The sequence below is a fragment of the Molothrus aeneus genome, chromosome 10, assembly GCF_037042795.1.
Source record: "Molothrus aeneus isolate 106 chromosome 10, BPBGC_Maene_1.0, whole genome shotgun sequence".
Lineage (NCBI taxonomy): Eukaryota > Metazoa > Chordata > Aves > Passeriformes > Icteridae > Molothrus > Molothrus aeneus.
Window position 1 is genome coordinate 16,221,743 of NC_089655.1, and position 15,191 is coordinate 16,236,933.

The 15,191-nt window shown below is 42.5% G+C and overlaps 1 protein-coding gene across 1 annotated transcript in view; it reads left to right on the forward strand.

The window, feature by feature from the left end:
* PSMD1 (proteasome 26S subunit, non-ATPase 1) overlaps positions 1–14,363 on the forward strand; it is a 66,095-nt gene extending 51,732 nt beyond the window's left edge. The window contains exons 19-25 of the mRNA XM_066556741.1: positions 1,772–1,874; positions 5,825–5,994; positions 7,120–7,212; positions 8,236–8,328; positions 11,224–11,370; positions 13,188–13,342; positions 14,144–14,363. Of these exons, the coding sequence (XP_066412838.1) occupies positions 1,772–1,874; positions 5,825–5,994; positions 7,120–7,212; positions 8,236–8,328; positions 11,224–11,370; positions 13,188–13,334 (753 nt within the window). The 3' untranslated portion in view covers positions 13,335–13,342; positions 14,144–14,363. The remainder of the gene's footprint in view (positions 1–1,771; positions 1,875–5,824; positions 5,995–7,119; positions 7,213–8,235; positions 8,329–11,223; positions 11,371–13,187; positions 13,343–14,143) is intronic.
* The last annotated feature ends 828 nt before the right edge of the window (positions 14,364–15,191 follow it).

The following is a 15,191-nucleotide window of genomic DNA, read 5'->3' on the forward strand; positions in this document are numbered from 1 at the left end:
AGGATTACCTCCTGGCTCAGATGTGCTTTTACAGGGCAATCTGATCTTGTTCCTTGCTGAGAAACCCCTGCAGTGTGATTCATCCCCTCAGACAGCTCTTCATTCTGTTTCAATGTTTATTTTTTACATTGATGAATCCCAGTTTAACAAAATGTTATTCTCAACACAGTTCTCATGTCACTGACTCAGTTGTATGAATGGATGTTTTTTCACAGGTGTGAAAGCTTTCTGCAAAAGCTTGAGATTCCCCAGGCAGGCCACATGTGGTAGGAGTGATGCCTGAAGGCTGCTCCTGGTGCCCTGTGCTGACCCTCCTTGGCACAGCTCTGGAGCTCAGTGTGTCCTGCATGGATGGGGACCAGCAGTTTGCTGGGTGCTGTCCTCAGTGTCTTGGTCAGTGTTTAAGCCTCTATCCCAGGTACATTTAGGCTCTGGAAACATCAGAGGCTGTGCCAAAGCTGTGTTGAAGCTTGGCCTTGTAGGACACTTGTCCCTGAGCAAAGCTCACTGGTGTCCCTGGACAGCACACGATCTTTGGATGTGAGACGTGTCTGGTATTAAGGTTTTATGCTTGGAAACTTCAACTGTGTTTGAAATTCTCAAAACTGCTCAGTGTCTCTGCTGGCAGTGTCTGGCCCTACTGCCTTGAGCTAGAAGTTTGTCCTCTCCTTTGTGGCTGCAGATGTAGATAGAGAACTTGGAATACCAGGAACAAAGTGGACCAGTAGTGGAGAGAAGCTTGTTAAAGACATCTTGGAAGAATTCTATTCAAAAACGCCTTCTTTGCTTTTGAAAATGTCAAATGAAGGCTTAGTATGTAAAAAGAAAAAAGAAAAAAAAAAAGAAGACAAAATGTCACATGAGTATCTGGATTAAAATTAATTTTAAAAATAGATAAATACTCTGCCAGATATTCTGTGGGTGTGGTGTGGCTTCCCAGGTTTTGACTGGATTGCAGATTGGGATTTTCTGGTCTGTTTTTTCAGCTAGAAAAATTATACTTAAGCTATATTGTTGCTCCATTGCATATATTAAAAGACATAAGTTATTAATTTATGGTGAAGCCCTGGATATTGCTGGATGTGACAGTATAGTTCTGTCTCTTCAATACTTGGTAAAGTGAAAGATGAAACCATTCAAGGGAATAATGATAACATAAGCAAAGATTTACCAGTTTCCTTTACTGTGTACTTAAGATATTGTGGTGAACATATCATGGCATAAACTGTTACTTTATTAAATATTTTCATTAATGATTCTCACTTAAAAGGTAGGAGTGAAATAGCAAAATTTGCTGATGGTGCATCATAGGGGCATTATTGGTACAGGAGAAATATTGTGTAGGAATAATGGAAAAAGTTGTAGGTTTTCAGCAATAGGAAATGGAGGAAATTTATTAAAGTGCAGTGTAAGTCACATAAGAACATATAATAGTTCTTACTACAAACTCATCAATTGATCTTTTATTCCAGTGACACCCTAGAGATTCTAAGGGTATTCCTATAAGGTTTGCAAAATGTGATTTGGAAATGCACATCCATCCTGAATATTTTAAAATCAGTATATGGATATCTTCAAGTGGGGAAAATCTCTATCATTAATTATTAATGGGGTGATTTGTAATACCAGTGGCTAAAGCTATTGAAAATGCAAATGTCATTGTAGGATGCAGAAATTGAAGATGCTTCTACTGAAGATGGACAATTTGACTCATGCAGTCAGTTTTATAATCTCTCTCTCTTTTTTTTCCCTTTTTATTATTTTTAACCAGGTCAGCCAGTTCAGACAGCTCTATTCCAAAGTGATCAATGATAAGCATGATGATGTTATGGCAAAGTTTGGAGCAATCCTGGCACAAGGCATTTTGGATGCAGGTAATTCCTCAAACATGTAAAGCTGCTAAAATTTCTTAAACTTGTTTGGTTGCAATCACTGTAACAACAAATTTAATTTGGGAGATAAGGTGCTTGTTTTATGCCTGTCATGTCATAGTAGCAAGAAATCTCAGTTTTCATAAAATTTTAGCTATTTAAAGAAATAAACCCTGTTTTGTAGTTTCAGCTTGTATCAGCATGTTTCTGCTAGGAGAGATTCAGCCCAGTCATTGAGGCTGAATTTATGTACAGAAGTCTGGACAAATACAATATTTCTTCTCTAAGTCTGTTTTGTCACGCTGAATGTTGATTTATTATAGCATGGTAGGTTGCTGCTTTATTTTTCTAAATCATCATCTGCTCCAGAAATTCAGAAATCATATGGTATCCAGTCTTCATATTTTTCTTTTTCTGTTAAAACTTTACATGACCAGTTTTTAAAATCATATATAAGTTTATATATATATATGTCTTTAATAACTAGTTTTTGCTACTTTCATGATTATTAAAAGAGAATGCACAAAGGAGGAAGCACAGTTAACTGCATCAATGTTTCTTCAGAAGGCCCAGTTAGTTTCACAGCCTACTGCTACTTTTTTCTAGCAAAGAAAACATCATTTCATGAATGTTAATGACTCAGTGTTGAGTCAGGAAGAGGATTCTCTAAGGCCATCAGCATTTCACAAGGGCTGAGTTGCAGGGCCTATTAAGGACAGTTTCTGTAAGCAAAGAGGACAGACAACATTTTGAATTTTTCCTTCTGCTGAGGTAGCATTTGTACAATGCTGTGACTGTCAGTGGCACTTCTTTTGTAAGTTTTGAAACACAATTTCTCCCATCTGGTCTCCTGTGCTGAGGCCTTCTCTTGCCATGCACCTCTGTATCCCCTGTAATAGGCAGAAACAAGCTGGTTTTTCCTGTACTCTTGAGATCAAGATTAGTCCTGAAGTCCACAAGCAAAGGAGCCTCAGAATTTGTCTCTGTGCTGTGGCTCAGGCACAGCAGCCTGCAGCGGGTGCAGTGTCTGTGTGAAATCCCTGCACCTCCAGGCTGTGCCATGGGGGAGAAGAACGTGATGCTGCCTGCTCCTTTCTGCATGGAATCAGGTTTAAAAAGCTTCCCTGCTGGCCATGTCAGGCTCCTCTGTCACAGAGGACCAGGCCTGCTCAGTAACAGGCACCACCTTCCTGCCTCCTGGTGCCCCTCCTGGAGCTTAGACTGAGCAATGTTCTTGGCATGAGACTCTCAGAATACTTTTGGTTGTTCCCATACTCACACTCAGTTCCTGGGAAGTCAGGGACTAGCTGGCTCTGGGATTTTTCTCTCAGCAGTACAGACCTGTTTTGAGTTCTGACCCTTAAGATTAAATCATAAAAATACAACTAAAACCTTATTTGCCTCCTGTGTCACCCATGTATTGTATAATGATTTGGAAACCAGAAATGTCCTGTTACAATAAACTTTATGGGAATTTGTGCCAACCTTAACCTCTTTTTCTTGCTGAGAGACTCAGGGAAGGCTGTGAACTCCTTTTCTTAACCTATTGCCACTTTCATTAGAGCCTCCTAAAAGAACAAATTCTTTTTATCCTTCTTATACAACTGGAAGTGCTTATCTGAAACAATGAATTACAGAATTTAATTATTACCAGGAGGAAAATATTCTTTGTGTTATCTGCCACAGCTGGGGCAATTGAACTTAGTTTTGTGTCTTTTTTTTGTGGGGTGAGGAAAAAAGCCCAATTTTCTTCCAATGACAGGGTTGGATTAGAAGTGCAAGATTTCCAGTGTATGCCTGGGAAATGATGAGCTGGACGTGGGATTTTTGCTCTGACAATGAGGCAGCCACGTAGGCTGGTAGTTTAATAGAAGGAGTGGGGTACCTTGGGAGCACTGAAGTGGAAATGAAGAATTTGGTCTTTGCCATTGCTGGGGCATTGAGAAACCTCAGCAGCAACACTTTTCTTTAATAAAATGAGAAAAAAGTAGACACTAAATTTAACTTAGTGCTTGGGGTTTTTCCCTAAACGCCCCTTGCCCCAGTGGCAGTGTGAATTTTGGGAGATGGACCTTATAGTACAAGGATACTTGAATTTTTTTCTTGAATGTTTTTTGAATTTTTTTTTCAGGCATCATGTTACAGCTTTTATTCATCTAGCCAAAGATCTGGAATGTGTTCCTTTCCAGGCAGTCAGGGCTGCCATTTAATCATGAAGATAAATCACAATTGTGCAGTATTATGTCTCCCCACCTTTCCTGCTCCCTGCAAAATCCTGGGAGTGAGGGTGAACTGTTTCTGGGTATAAAACAGCAGAAAAAAGTAGCATGACAGCATCTTTTGAATATTAAATCTGTTGCTCATTCAAGAAATTCCAGAGATTGGATAATTCTAGGTTTTATCTGAATCATAGGTTAAAATTCTGAAAATTAAAGTGCAAAAGTTTGATAAAGTCCAATTAAGCTGCTTGTGCAACATTCACTGGGCTGCTTGATTCAGAATATCTGCTGATAACCAGGGCCTGGTCCTTACAAAGTGATGCAGTAAAATAAAGTTCAAAGCAAAGATGGAGGAGAAGACCAGAAATTTGAGTGTGCTCTGCTTGACATGTTTAAGGATAGCACAAGACCTCAGGCAGTCTCCCCACCGTGCTGTGGCAAATTCAGATGAAAAGGCAAGAGATTGCTATCAGAGAAAGTTCTAAGCAGCAGAGCAGACCTAGCAGTAGAAAAAGACAGAGCCATATCTTTGTCTTTCTTCAAGACCTAGCAGGAAGGAGTTTTCCTGTCAAACAGCAGGAGATCTATTGCTACACAAAAGGAAGAGGAAGGAGATAGAATGTAGGCAGAACATCCTACAGGAGGGCATCAAAATGTCCCACCTTGCACTGCCTCTGCTGGACTAACCCTGACAGATGCCCAAGATGACAGTACTGCTTCAAGTTAGGGCTTTCATTAGTTTTGGCAGCAGAAGAGAATTCTGTTTGTCTTTAAAAATCAGCTCCATTGCTGTCTGGCCCTGCCCGAGGTGGCTGTTTGTGCAAGCCTGGGAAAAGCTACTCCAGTTTGGGGTTTTCAGCTATAAGGTGGCCTGAGGAGCGGGTGCTTGGGAATTAACAAACTTAACCTCCCTGCACCAGCTCTTGTCAGTGGTAATGGACTTGCCTGGTGCCCTCTTCAACTCAATGCACTGTGTTTATCAGCAGACAGAAGATCAGATTAACACTTTCTTACTCTGTCTGCAAGTCTAGTCTTTCAATTTTGTTTCTAGCTCAATGTTTCTGCACTACATCAACATAGGGAGTTGTTTGGGTCTCTGCTTTGCAAGTACAAATCTAAGACTTGGTTGTCTGGCAGAGATGTAATTTTTCTGCAAAGGCTGCAGGAGCTTGTCTCTGTGCAGCTTAGATTGATAATGTCTAGAAACAACTTCTGAAGTTGCTGCTGTTTACATTTTTTTTTCTACTGAGATGGTGTAAGATAAAAACCTAGGCGTATTTCTTCTGAATAACTGATAGTTCAGGGAGGCAGTCACAGAAAGAAAAGCTTCTATGTGCTCAGCTGTATGTGTACTGTGTTCCTCTTGAGCCTCATCTTGGGAATCATTTATATGCCATGTTTTAAAACTGTTTATGGCAAAAGTTTGTCTTTTCCTCTCCCTCTCACTGCCTGTACTTTTGTCTAACCTCTATCCTGGCAAAATGAGCATGGAAGAAGGGCTCTATTCCCTGATTGTTTGGGTACTTTGGAGCAGTGTGGTCGCTGTGCTGTACATCTGTTTTACTGAGTAAGCTGAGCTCACAATAAAGGAGGGAAGTGTGTTCCAGAGGAGGAAACTGGCAGCACTGTGGCCTGTGCAGGCCTTTGACAGCAGCTGCTTGACATTCATTGCTCGGGTGTCTTTATGGAGTACCCAGGAATCAATCATTCACTGACTTTCATGATTCCTTACAGGGGGCCATAACGTCACCATTTCACTGCAGTCGAGGACAGGACATACACACATGCCTTCTGTGGTGGGGGTTTTGGTCTTCACCCAGTTCTGGTTCTGGTTCCCTCTGTCACACTTCCTGTCACTGGCGTTCACCCCAACCTGTGTCATTGGCCTTAACAAGGATCTTAAGGTATGTAACAAGAAGAGAGAAGAGACTGAAAAGTTGCTTGGAATATTCAAGTGGTCTGCAAGGCATGTTCATTGATTTGCTGGTTTTCTTTGCATGTTTCTGACTTGTTTGGGCCAGAAAAGGCACAAATTACCTGGAAGAAATCTGAAAAACAGGCTTAAATTGCAGAGCTGGTATTGGGAATGGGAACAAGAAAAATGTAGAGAGCAGACACTGACCTCTTTACTTAAAAGTAGCTTAAAAAGAAAGGAACTCTATTTAGAGTATTTTGGCAGAGGCCACCCCACTATCACTCTTGAAGGTCAGGGTTATTTTTTTTAAAAGTGTGTTGCCCCCCCCCGGCCTCCCAGATAAATTATGTGATGTTCTCCCCTAGGAAAGCTAGCAGTGGGAATAGAGGATTTGTTTGGATTCCTTAGGGACTAAACATTAAACTGAGCAGCCATGGGTACTGCACTTTTCTTGTGCATCTGTTCTACCAGCTATCAGCTGTGGTACAGCCCCTGTAAGCTGTGTACCATGCTGTGTCTCCTGTGCTGAAAAACTAAGCGAGGAAGTTCCAGAAAAAAGCTTCTGGATGTGACAGCATGGGGGTGTTTAAGAACTTGGATTGGCTATCAGAAGATGCTTTCTACCCTTGCTTAAGTAGCCAAGAGTAAGAGAATGTGTGTCACTGGTAACTCACCCCCAAATGTACGGTCCTTTGGCAGGAAGGGAGTGTCAGTGCTTGGTTTGCCCTCGCGTGCATTGACAGAGCAGATCTTCACTTAGATCTTAAACCAATTTTGTGTTAATACACACAAACACAGCAACAACATCAAAACCACAAAAGCTTTGAAGCAATGAAAACAAAGCATGGTGTGAATAGGATAGAGTGTATGGAGAGGGCTAGGAGAGCTTGCCAGAGTCAAATTATAGAATAATTAAATAACATTGTTCTAGTTGAACCACTGCCACTGATAACAGTTTCTCAGCTTCCGGAGAGGGAGAAGGGGAAGCTTGTATTCTTTAGAGGATCTGTGTTTGTCTCTGCTGGAAGGAAAATGAAGCTAAAGTAATTATTCTGCTGTGGATTTTTCCCCTGCTTTTCTAGTTTCTAACATTGTTTTAAACTCTTTGTCTTAGATGCCGAAAGTCCAGTACAAGTCCAACTGTAAGCCGTCCACATTTGCCTACCCACCACCTCTTGAGGTACCAAAGGAAAAGGAGAAAGAAAAGGTATTTGAGTTGGCTTTCTGTGTAAAGACTAACCTCTTCTCCCTCCTAGTATAAACATTGACTTTGGTGGTACTACTAGGGAATCTAAAGAGTAAAGGAAAAATTGGCAGGTGCTGTAGTCTCCAAAAGAGAATTCGAGGTAAATTTTCCTGCTGTGCCTGGGACTATTGATGATTGTGGCATACAAGTGCTTTGCTACTGAATTGCTGCAACCTCCCTTGTCTGAAGTGGTCAAGCAGAATTATTGAATAAAAAAACTGCTTTCCGTGCCCTACTGACTTGTATGTGCAGCACCCAGCACAGCAGGGTCTGTTCTGTGACTTGAGCTCCAAAATGCTGCTCCAGTGCAACCATTGAAAATATTAGGTGAGACATTTCTCAAATAGTCCCATATGGAAGGAGCAGTGGGCCCATGTGCTAGAATAATTGCTGTCAGCTCCATGGATTGCAAAAAGGTGAGTGTGGCACTGAGAATATCTCCTATTGAAAAGGAGAAGATGAGACCTCTGGGGTCACAAGTGGGACAATAGTGGAAGCAATTTGTCTCCTGGCACAGGATGGTAAAAGCTGTTGAGCAGAGCACGGCAGCAGGCAGAGCAGCCCTTAGGGAGCAATTGTGGAGCAATGGAGACCTCAGGCATGTCATGCTGATGAATGACATGGTGTGAAAACTGTAAAACATTTTACCAGAATTGACTGCTGGACAGGACAGATTTCCAGGCCACCAAGGAATCCAGAAATTAACCCTGATGAAAGGCAAAGCTCACTGCTTATAGCTGTTTTCTTGCCTTTGAATAGGATGTGAATTGGACAAATCTTTTCTCTTTAAACTTCCCTGGCCAAAAGTTAAAATGTGCCAAGAGCCCACCATTTATTCTCACCAGCAATGTGACAAATGCTGTTGCTCCCTGACCCTCTCAGAAAGTTTCTGCCATTTGTTCCCAAAAGACTCAAGCCTGGTGGGCTGAAACTCAGTATACTATGTTGGATCACACTGAATGCCTCATCTGTTGCCATATCCAGGTTTCCACTGCTGTGCTGTCCATCACTGCAAAAGCCAAGAAGAAAGAGAAGGAAAAGGAGAAAGAGAAGAAGGAAGAGGAAAAGATGGAAGTGGTGGGTGCACACATTGAAACTTAAATGTCTTCTTCCCCCCCCCACCCTTATAAATGTGGATGGTGTGTCAGAAAAGTTGACACGCACTTATCTCTGTCCTCTTGCAACCTGTGTTATGAGCAAAGCACTGACACATTGCTGCAGACACTGGTTAGCACCTTTAGTCTGTGTGTGCACTGTTAAAAGCAAGAGGTCCTATTAATTGTGAATCTGTTATTTCTGACAAATAAATCTTCCTCAGTGTTGTTAAGTAACTGACTTCCTGAATGGCAAAAGCTTGTTTTGACAGGTTTATGCACCTTTAACTGCATAAACCTTATGAGTATTATTTCATTACCTGCTGGTTTTAGACCCAGAGGAATCTTCTCTCTTATCCAAGTAATTTTCTTGCTAATGCAGAAAAGGTTTAGTAATTTCATGTCCTTGGGATTCTGACCTTTTAAAAAGGAGTGTTGTAGCAGTTGCTTGATTGTGTCTAATTCACCTTGAGAGCACTGAAGAGTTTAAACATTCTGGTTTTGCACATGCTTAACCTCCTATTTTGAAACATTCACCTTTTTGCCAGCAATCTCTTATGTGCTTTGCCCATCTATCAAAATGCCAAACATTTATCCACACCCAGCTCAGAACCAGCTGAGGTTTGAGCACAGGTTCCATATGCTGCTCAGTAGTTATGGTGATTGCTTTGGTCCTCTGATGATTTCTTTCAGCTCATAGACGTGACATTGGAAGTTGTCATCCTCATCTGTGAATAATGTGTCATCCTGGAGCAAGCTGAGTAATGGAGAAATGAATTTCTGGTAGTTGCTGTAATTTGGAAAACATATGGTAGCTAAAATTCTTGGTGACAAAAGACCCTTTGAATTGTGCCCTGCTCATAAATGGAAATATTCCAAGAAAAACTGTAAGCTGAAAGTGCATTGTGGACCCATAGAATTCTTTAGGTTTGAAAGACCTCTAAGTCCAACTTGACCCCAGAAATGCCAAGGTCACCACCAAACCATGTCCCCAAGAGTCACATCTACACGTCTTTTAAATACCACCAAAGATGGTGACTCCACCACTCCCCTGGGCAGCCTCTTCAAGTGCTTGACAACCTTTTTGAAGAAGAAATTCTTATTAATATCCCACCTAAACCTCCCATGGCACAACCTGAGGTCATTTCTTCTTGTCCTGTGTCTTGTTACCCGGGGGAATGACCCCCACTTATCTCCACCTCCTGTCAGGGAGTTGTAGACAGTGATAAGGTCCCCATTGAGCCTTCTCTTCTCCAGGCTGAGCCCCTCCAGCTCCTTCAGATGCTCCTCACAGGTCTGGTGCCCCAGTTCTGTTGCCCTTTTCTGGACACACTCCAGCACCTCAATGTATGTCTTGTAGTGAGGGGCCCAAAACTGGACACGGTTCAAGGTGTCACCTCACCAGTGCCAAGCACAGGGGACAGTCCCTGCCCTGGTCCTGCTGTGCACACTGCTGCTGACACAACCCACAATGCCATTGACTTTCTTGGCCACCTGAGCACACACTGCCTCGTGTTCAGCCACTGGCAACCAGCACCCCCAGGTGCTTTTCCTTTTGCCCTCTTTAATTTAAATTTTAGTCTAACAAACCCCATACATGTGGCATTAAATCAAATGTCTGTATGTAAAATAACCTTCCTAGACCTACATAGGTGTGACCACATTGTAGGTACTGAATGTCATGCAGCTGGCCCAGAAAATTCATTGTCTCACGCATCCAAGGTATAATCTCTGGGTTTTGGTTTTGTTCTCCTTTGTCAAGTTTCCTTGTCACCAAACATTGCCTTCTCTTTGAATTATTCTTACAGTTCTATGTAGTAAGCAAAATGTGCTGAATAGATGCATATTTCTTCTAAAATTGCTACAACCTACATTTAAGTGCAGGTGTTAAGAGGAAGCAGTATATTAGAAGGGGTTCACATGTTGTGTCTGTGTGTGGCCAGATTTTTGAAAAATTTATTTGGCTGAATCGAGCAGAAAAGCAAGGATAGTAAACAGGGAGCTTGCTGCCACCTGCTGTGTTTGAGTTGAGTGTTTTGCCATTGTCCTAATGTTTTAGAGGTATCATTGCTTTCATGTTTCTCTCTTATGCCTGTTATGTGACTAGTAATCCATAGTTTCCAAGGGATCTGCAGAGCAATGAGCAGCTGCTGCGCCAGAGAAAGCCCTGTCTGCTGTTACAGGACATGCCATGCATTCAGTGGTGTTCCCAATAGTTTCCTGGTGGTTGTTCCCATCTTTTCTGTTTTGGTTTTTTTTTTTTTTTTTGTTTGCTACTCAAATGTTTCTGAGCAAGAGGGAAAAAATGACCCACCTTTTGAAGTATGTAAAGGATAGTGGTTTTTTTCCTTCTGCTTTTTGCCTCTAGCTGCTGAGTAATTGATAAGGGAGGGATTCACTGTAATTCCCTAGTGAGTTGCTGAGGTCGAGTCATTTTGGGTGAACTGCTGTCACTGCCAGTACTGTGAAATGTCAGTGACAGCTTTATAGCTGCAAAAATACAAGGGCAGTTTTTGGCAATTTTCATATGCTCAGTAATGATATTAAAGAATCTTCAGCTGTGACAAAAAGTGGTGAGTGAGTTTAGAGAAAAGGTAGGAGAAAGGGAAAGCAGAGGTTAAACTGTTTCACTGCTACCTCTCACTGAACTTGCTTTCATCTGCAGCTGAGAGTGAGGCAATGCCTTGTCAAGAGCACTTAGATCCATGCTGGCATTTTCTGTGCCAGCTGATAGATAAATATTAGCACGTTCCTCAGCAAAAGAATGGTTTCTCACCACACTGTGGGATTGCTGCCTAACTGTACCTTACCCTGCTGAACTGTGAAAGGTTAGAGGCTACTGCTGAAATCATACTGATCTTCTCTTCTCCCCCCACAGGATGAGAATGAAAAAAAGGATGAAAAAGAAAAGAAAAAAGAGCCTGAACCCAACTTCCAGCTTTTGGACAACCCAGCCAGAGTCATGCCTGCTCAGCTCAAAGTTCTCACTATGACAGAGAGCTGCCGGTACCAGCCTTTCAAACCAGTAAGTGTCACCTTCCCAGTCCATGTGCTTGGCAGAGCATTCCCAGTGCTGGGCTTGTGTGTAAGGCCCAGAAGTTCTGTGTGTACGTGAGAACTCACAGCTGGTGCAGCACTGGAATGTGTTGCAGAGATTTGCAGCTTTGCTGTCAACATATTTCCTTTTTTAATGTCCCTCTCTGCAAATGGTCACAGGCAGTTCTAGCTGGGAGAACATCACAGCTGCTGCAAACCTTTTCACCATGCTAATGCTGCTTTATTTTTCTTTCTTCTTGCACTTGTGTCAAATGTGCAGCATGAAAATCAGACATACTCTGTGTATTAATGACATTGTTGGAAACATAAAGACTGAGCCATGATCTTTAAAATAGGCTGAGAAGTTGTTCAGGTTCAGTGTCAAAGCAGTGAAATACATCAGGACTTGTGCTGGAGCTTTATTACTCTGCAGTGGGATTTATACCTACATGGAGGGCTGTTTTCATTGAATGTACTTCCTATTGAGTTACATCTGGCTTTAGAAAAGTTCCTTCAGCTCCTATAAACATAGAGAAGAGAGAGCATGTGATTGTCAGATGGAGAATGAAGAAGGTCTTTTAGCACTCAGCCCAAGGGGTAACTAACTTCTGTGAGATCTCAGATATATTGCAAATCTGATAAGCTGGCTCCTGAACTCTAAATCTCTTGAGTCAAAGTCTTCTGCCCTTTATTTTTGTTCAAGAAATAACATGCTTGACTTAACCCCATTTCCAGGATTACGCATGGGAAAATGGTGTTCAGTAGTAGTAATACTTTTTCCTGGAAAATAGTGATGTTTTTAATAAATGGATTTCCTGGAATTCCATCAGCACATTGGAATTCTCTGTGTGCTGTTCCCTTTTGAAACATCTCCTTTAGCAAAGCAGTGGGAGGGTTCTTTATTTTCTACCCTTTGAAACAAGGTGACCCAACTGCTGTTTGGATTGGGAAGATCTGCTGTGTGTTCCAGTAAGTGTCCACTCACTGAAATGTGTCTGTTCGCTTCAATTTCAAAAGAAGCGGAGTCCTTGGTGAGGGAGTTCAGTTTCCTGCCTTAAAGCCCCATAAATAGGTTTTGAAGAGAACGGTGCAGTTTTTTCTGGGATTAGGGTGTGTAACCAAGGAGCCTCTTGGAATGGAGCCGTTCTGGACCTTTGCTCTGCTTTGGGGAATGCCAGAGTAAAAGACCTCTTTGAAATGCTGTTTATAGCCCAAAATCCTGCTGTGGCCAAAGCCCTGATCCCAGCCAGGTGTGACACAGCACTGCCTCTTTGGCCTTGTGTTCCACTGCCGGAGGTGCTGCAGCCTGCCAACGGGTTTGGTTGTCATCTTTGTAATTAATTCCCCTGTGGTTTTGTGAGGTTCTGCTAATAGGATTCATCACTCTGTGGAAACTAGTGATCAGATTAGTCTCTGTTTCAGAGAATCTCCTGGGAGGCAGCTACACAGAGAGGCTTCACTAAGTATTGTAAACCTGAAAAGATGAGCCTTATAAAGCAATTACAGTTCAATTAGTTTTCATGTGGAAAGCCTCAGACTGGGAATGGGGTAAAGCTGTGAATACAGATGTCACTTTCTGTTGAACTGAGACCTAGATAGAAGAAATATGAAAAGTAACCTAGATAGACTCTGCCTGTTCCATGCCCTGATCAGGCAGAGATCCAGGTGAGTGTCAGATGCTTTGCTCTCTGAAACTCCTTCCTGCTGAGGAGTCTCATATGGCCTAGGATAGACTCTGTGGCCACAAACACTCCACCATGAGGCAGAGGCAAGCAGCTCTAAATGCTCACGGCACTTGTCTTGCAGCTTTCCATTGGAGGCATCATCATCCTGAAGGACACCAGTGAAGACATGGAGGAGCTGGTTGAACCCGTGGCAGCTCATGGTCCGAAGATTGAGGAAGAGGAGCAAGAACCTGAACCACCAGAGCCCTTTGAGTACATTGATGATTAAGGCCTGAGGTACAGTGTAGTGTGTAGAGTCTCCTTTTTAAATCCCAATGAAGGAAAAGCCTCTTTGTACCAAGTGAAGCAGTTACCAGCACTCAGCACTCTTGGTTTAGCTCTTTGACAGCTTTTGTGGCAGATTTAGAAAAAAGCTCTGTCCTAATTCTAAGAGTTTGGCAGCTTAGAAATCCACAAATTCATTCTTTTTGGTCAGGCCTGACCCAGTTGTACTGGATCTGCTTTCTAATCTGGCAGGCTTAACTGCTCTTGAGTAGAGCCTGACTGGGCAAAGAGCAGTGCAGGGGTCACAGGGACAAGTCAGCTCCTGAAAGATGGTCCCAGAGGGGCAAATAGTTTACATAACAAAGCTGACATCTACTTGACCTCAGGGTGCCAGGATTTGTCAAAACAGAACTACTGTTCTGCTCCCTGGAGTTGCCTAGTCTTCCCAGCAGTTCTTAGCAGTATTTAAAGACACTTCAGTCATGGGCTCTGAATGCTAGTGTAGATCTGTTTCAGGCAATAAATGGTGCAGTTCTCAGGTTCCTTGGTTAAACTGCCTGAATGGATGTGCAAGTTTCTCACTGAGAGGCAGAAATCCAGTTGCTTTATTTCCAAATATGGGCTGGCATGTCTCAGGGCTCCCAGGAGCAGAGATTATGCACTTGAATTGGTGGACGGGCACGGAAACAAAGTCCTTGCTAAAAACTATAAATGTTGTGTCAGTGACAGGCTTGGGTGAGTGTGTGGGGCCAACCACAAGAAGCCTTAATTAAATACATTTGATTTTCTCGTTTCTCTCTCTCCCTCCTCCAGGGCCATGTCATCTAAAGAAGACACTATGCTTGATATCAGAAAGACAGGCATGAAGACCTTCCTATTGAGATCTGATGTTCAGTGCATGCATCCCCAATCTGTGCTGAGCTGAAGCTGATAGTCCGTGTTTTATGGCTGAAGAACAGATATATGCTATTTAGTGTACTCTTTCACAAAACCTTGTTTTCAAATAAATATATTAAAAACTCTTGACATAAAACTTGCTAAAAACAAAAAAAAAAAGAAAAAGGAAGTCTGAAAACTTTTGCTCTCCCCAAATGTTAAAAACTAAACTCAGATTGTGCATCCTTGTCCAGCAGAGCTTGATTGACTGCTCCTCTGTACAATCATTGGGATCTGTACACACCTCTGCACTTGTTGAGGATGAGCAAGGTCACAACTGCAGCCTGGCCCAGCCATAGCACTGATGCCACAGAGGGCAGGTCTCTGCTTGCCAGCAGCTGCACAGATGAGGTCTGCTTCCAGATTCCCTCTGTGATCTTCCCCCTTGCTTATCCTGGTATTCATGTGATGGTGTGGGGCTGACAGAAGGGCTCTGGGTGTTAATGATGGGGAAATAGAGGGCATGTTTTTCCTTGTTTCACAGAATCCCTTTTCTTTTGTGTGTGTGCTTTCACCAAATATGAGCAAAATAGCTGATATGAGCAGGTTACATTGCAAGCCTAGATGGAGTGGACCCAGACATGTAACTTGTCACACTGATGTGTTTCATTAGCTAAGGGGGAATTTTAGTCAGAGATATGGAATGAGGAGCAGTCAGAAGGAAGGAATGGTGCTCCACCATTCACTATCCAGCTGGCCCTTCACCTTTTGGGCTGGAACACTTCAAAGGGTGTCTCAGCAGCAAGCCAGGGACTGCAGCCCAGGTCTGCTGCCAGCAAATGCTGGGTGAAGCTCCATCATTTGAAACAGCACATAAATGCAATGAGGTTTTTATTGTATCTGTGTGTGGGGAGAGTATTTTATCCATGTGAACATACCACCATCTCACGTGCCTTGGTAATAATGGAAGATAAATCTTGAATGT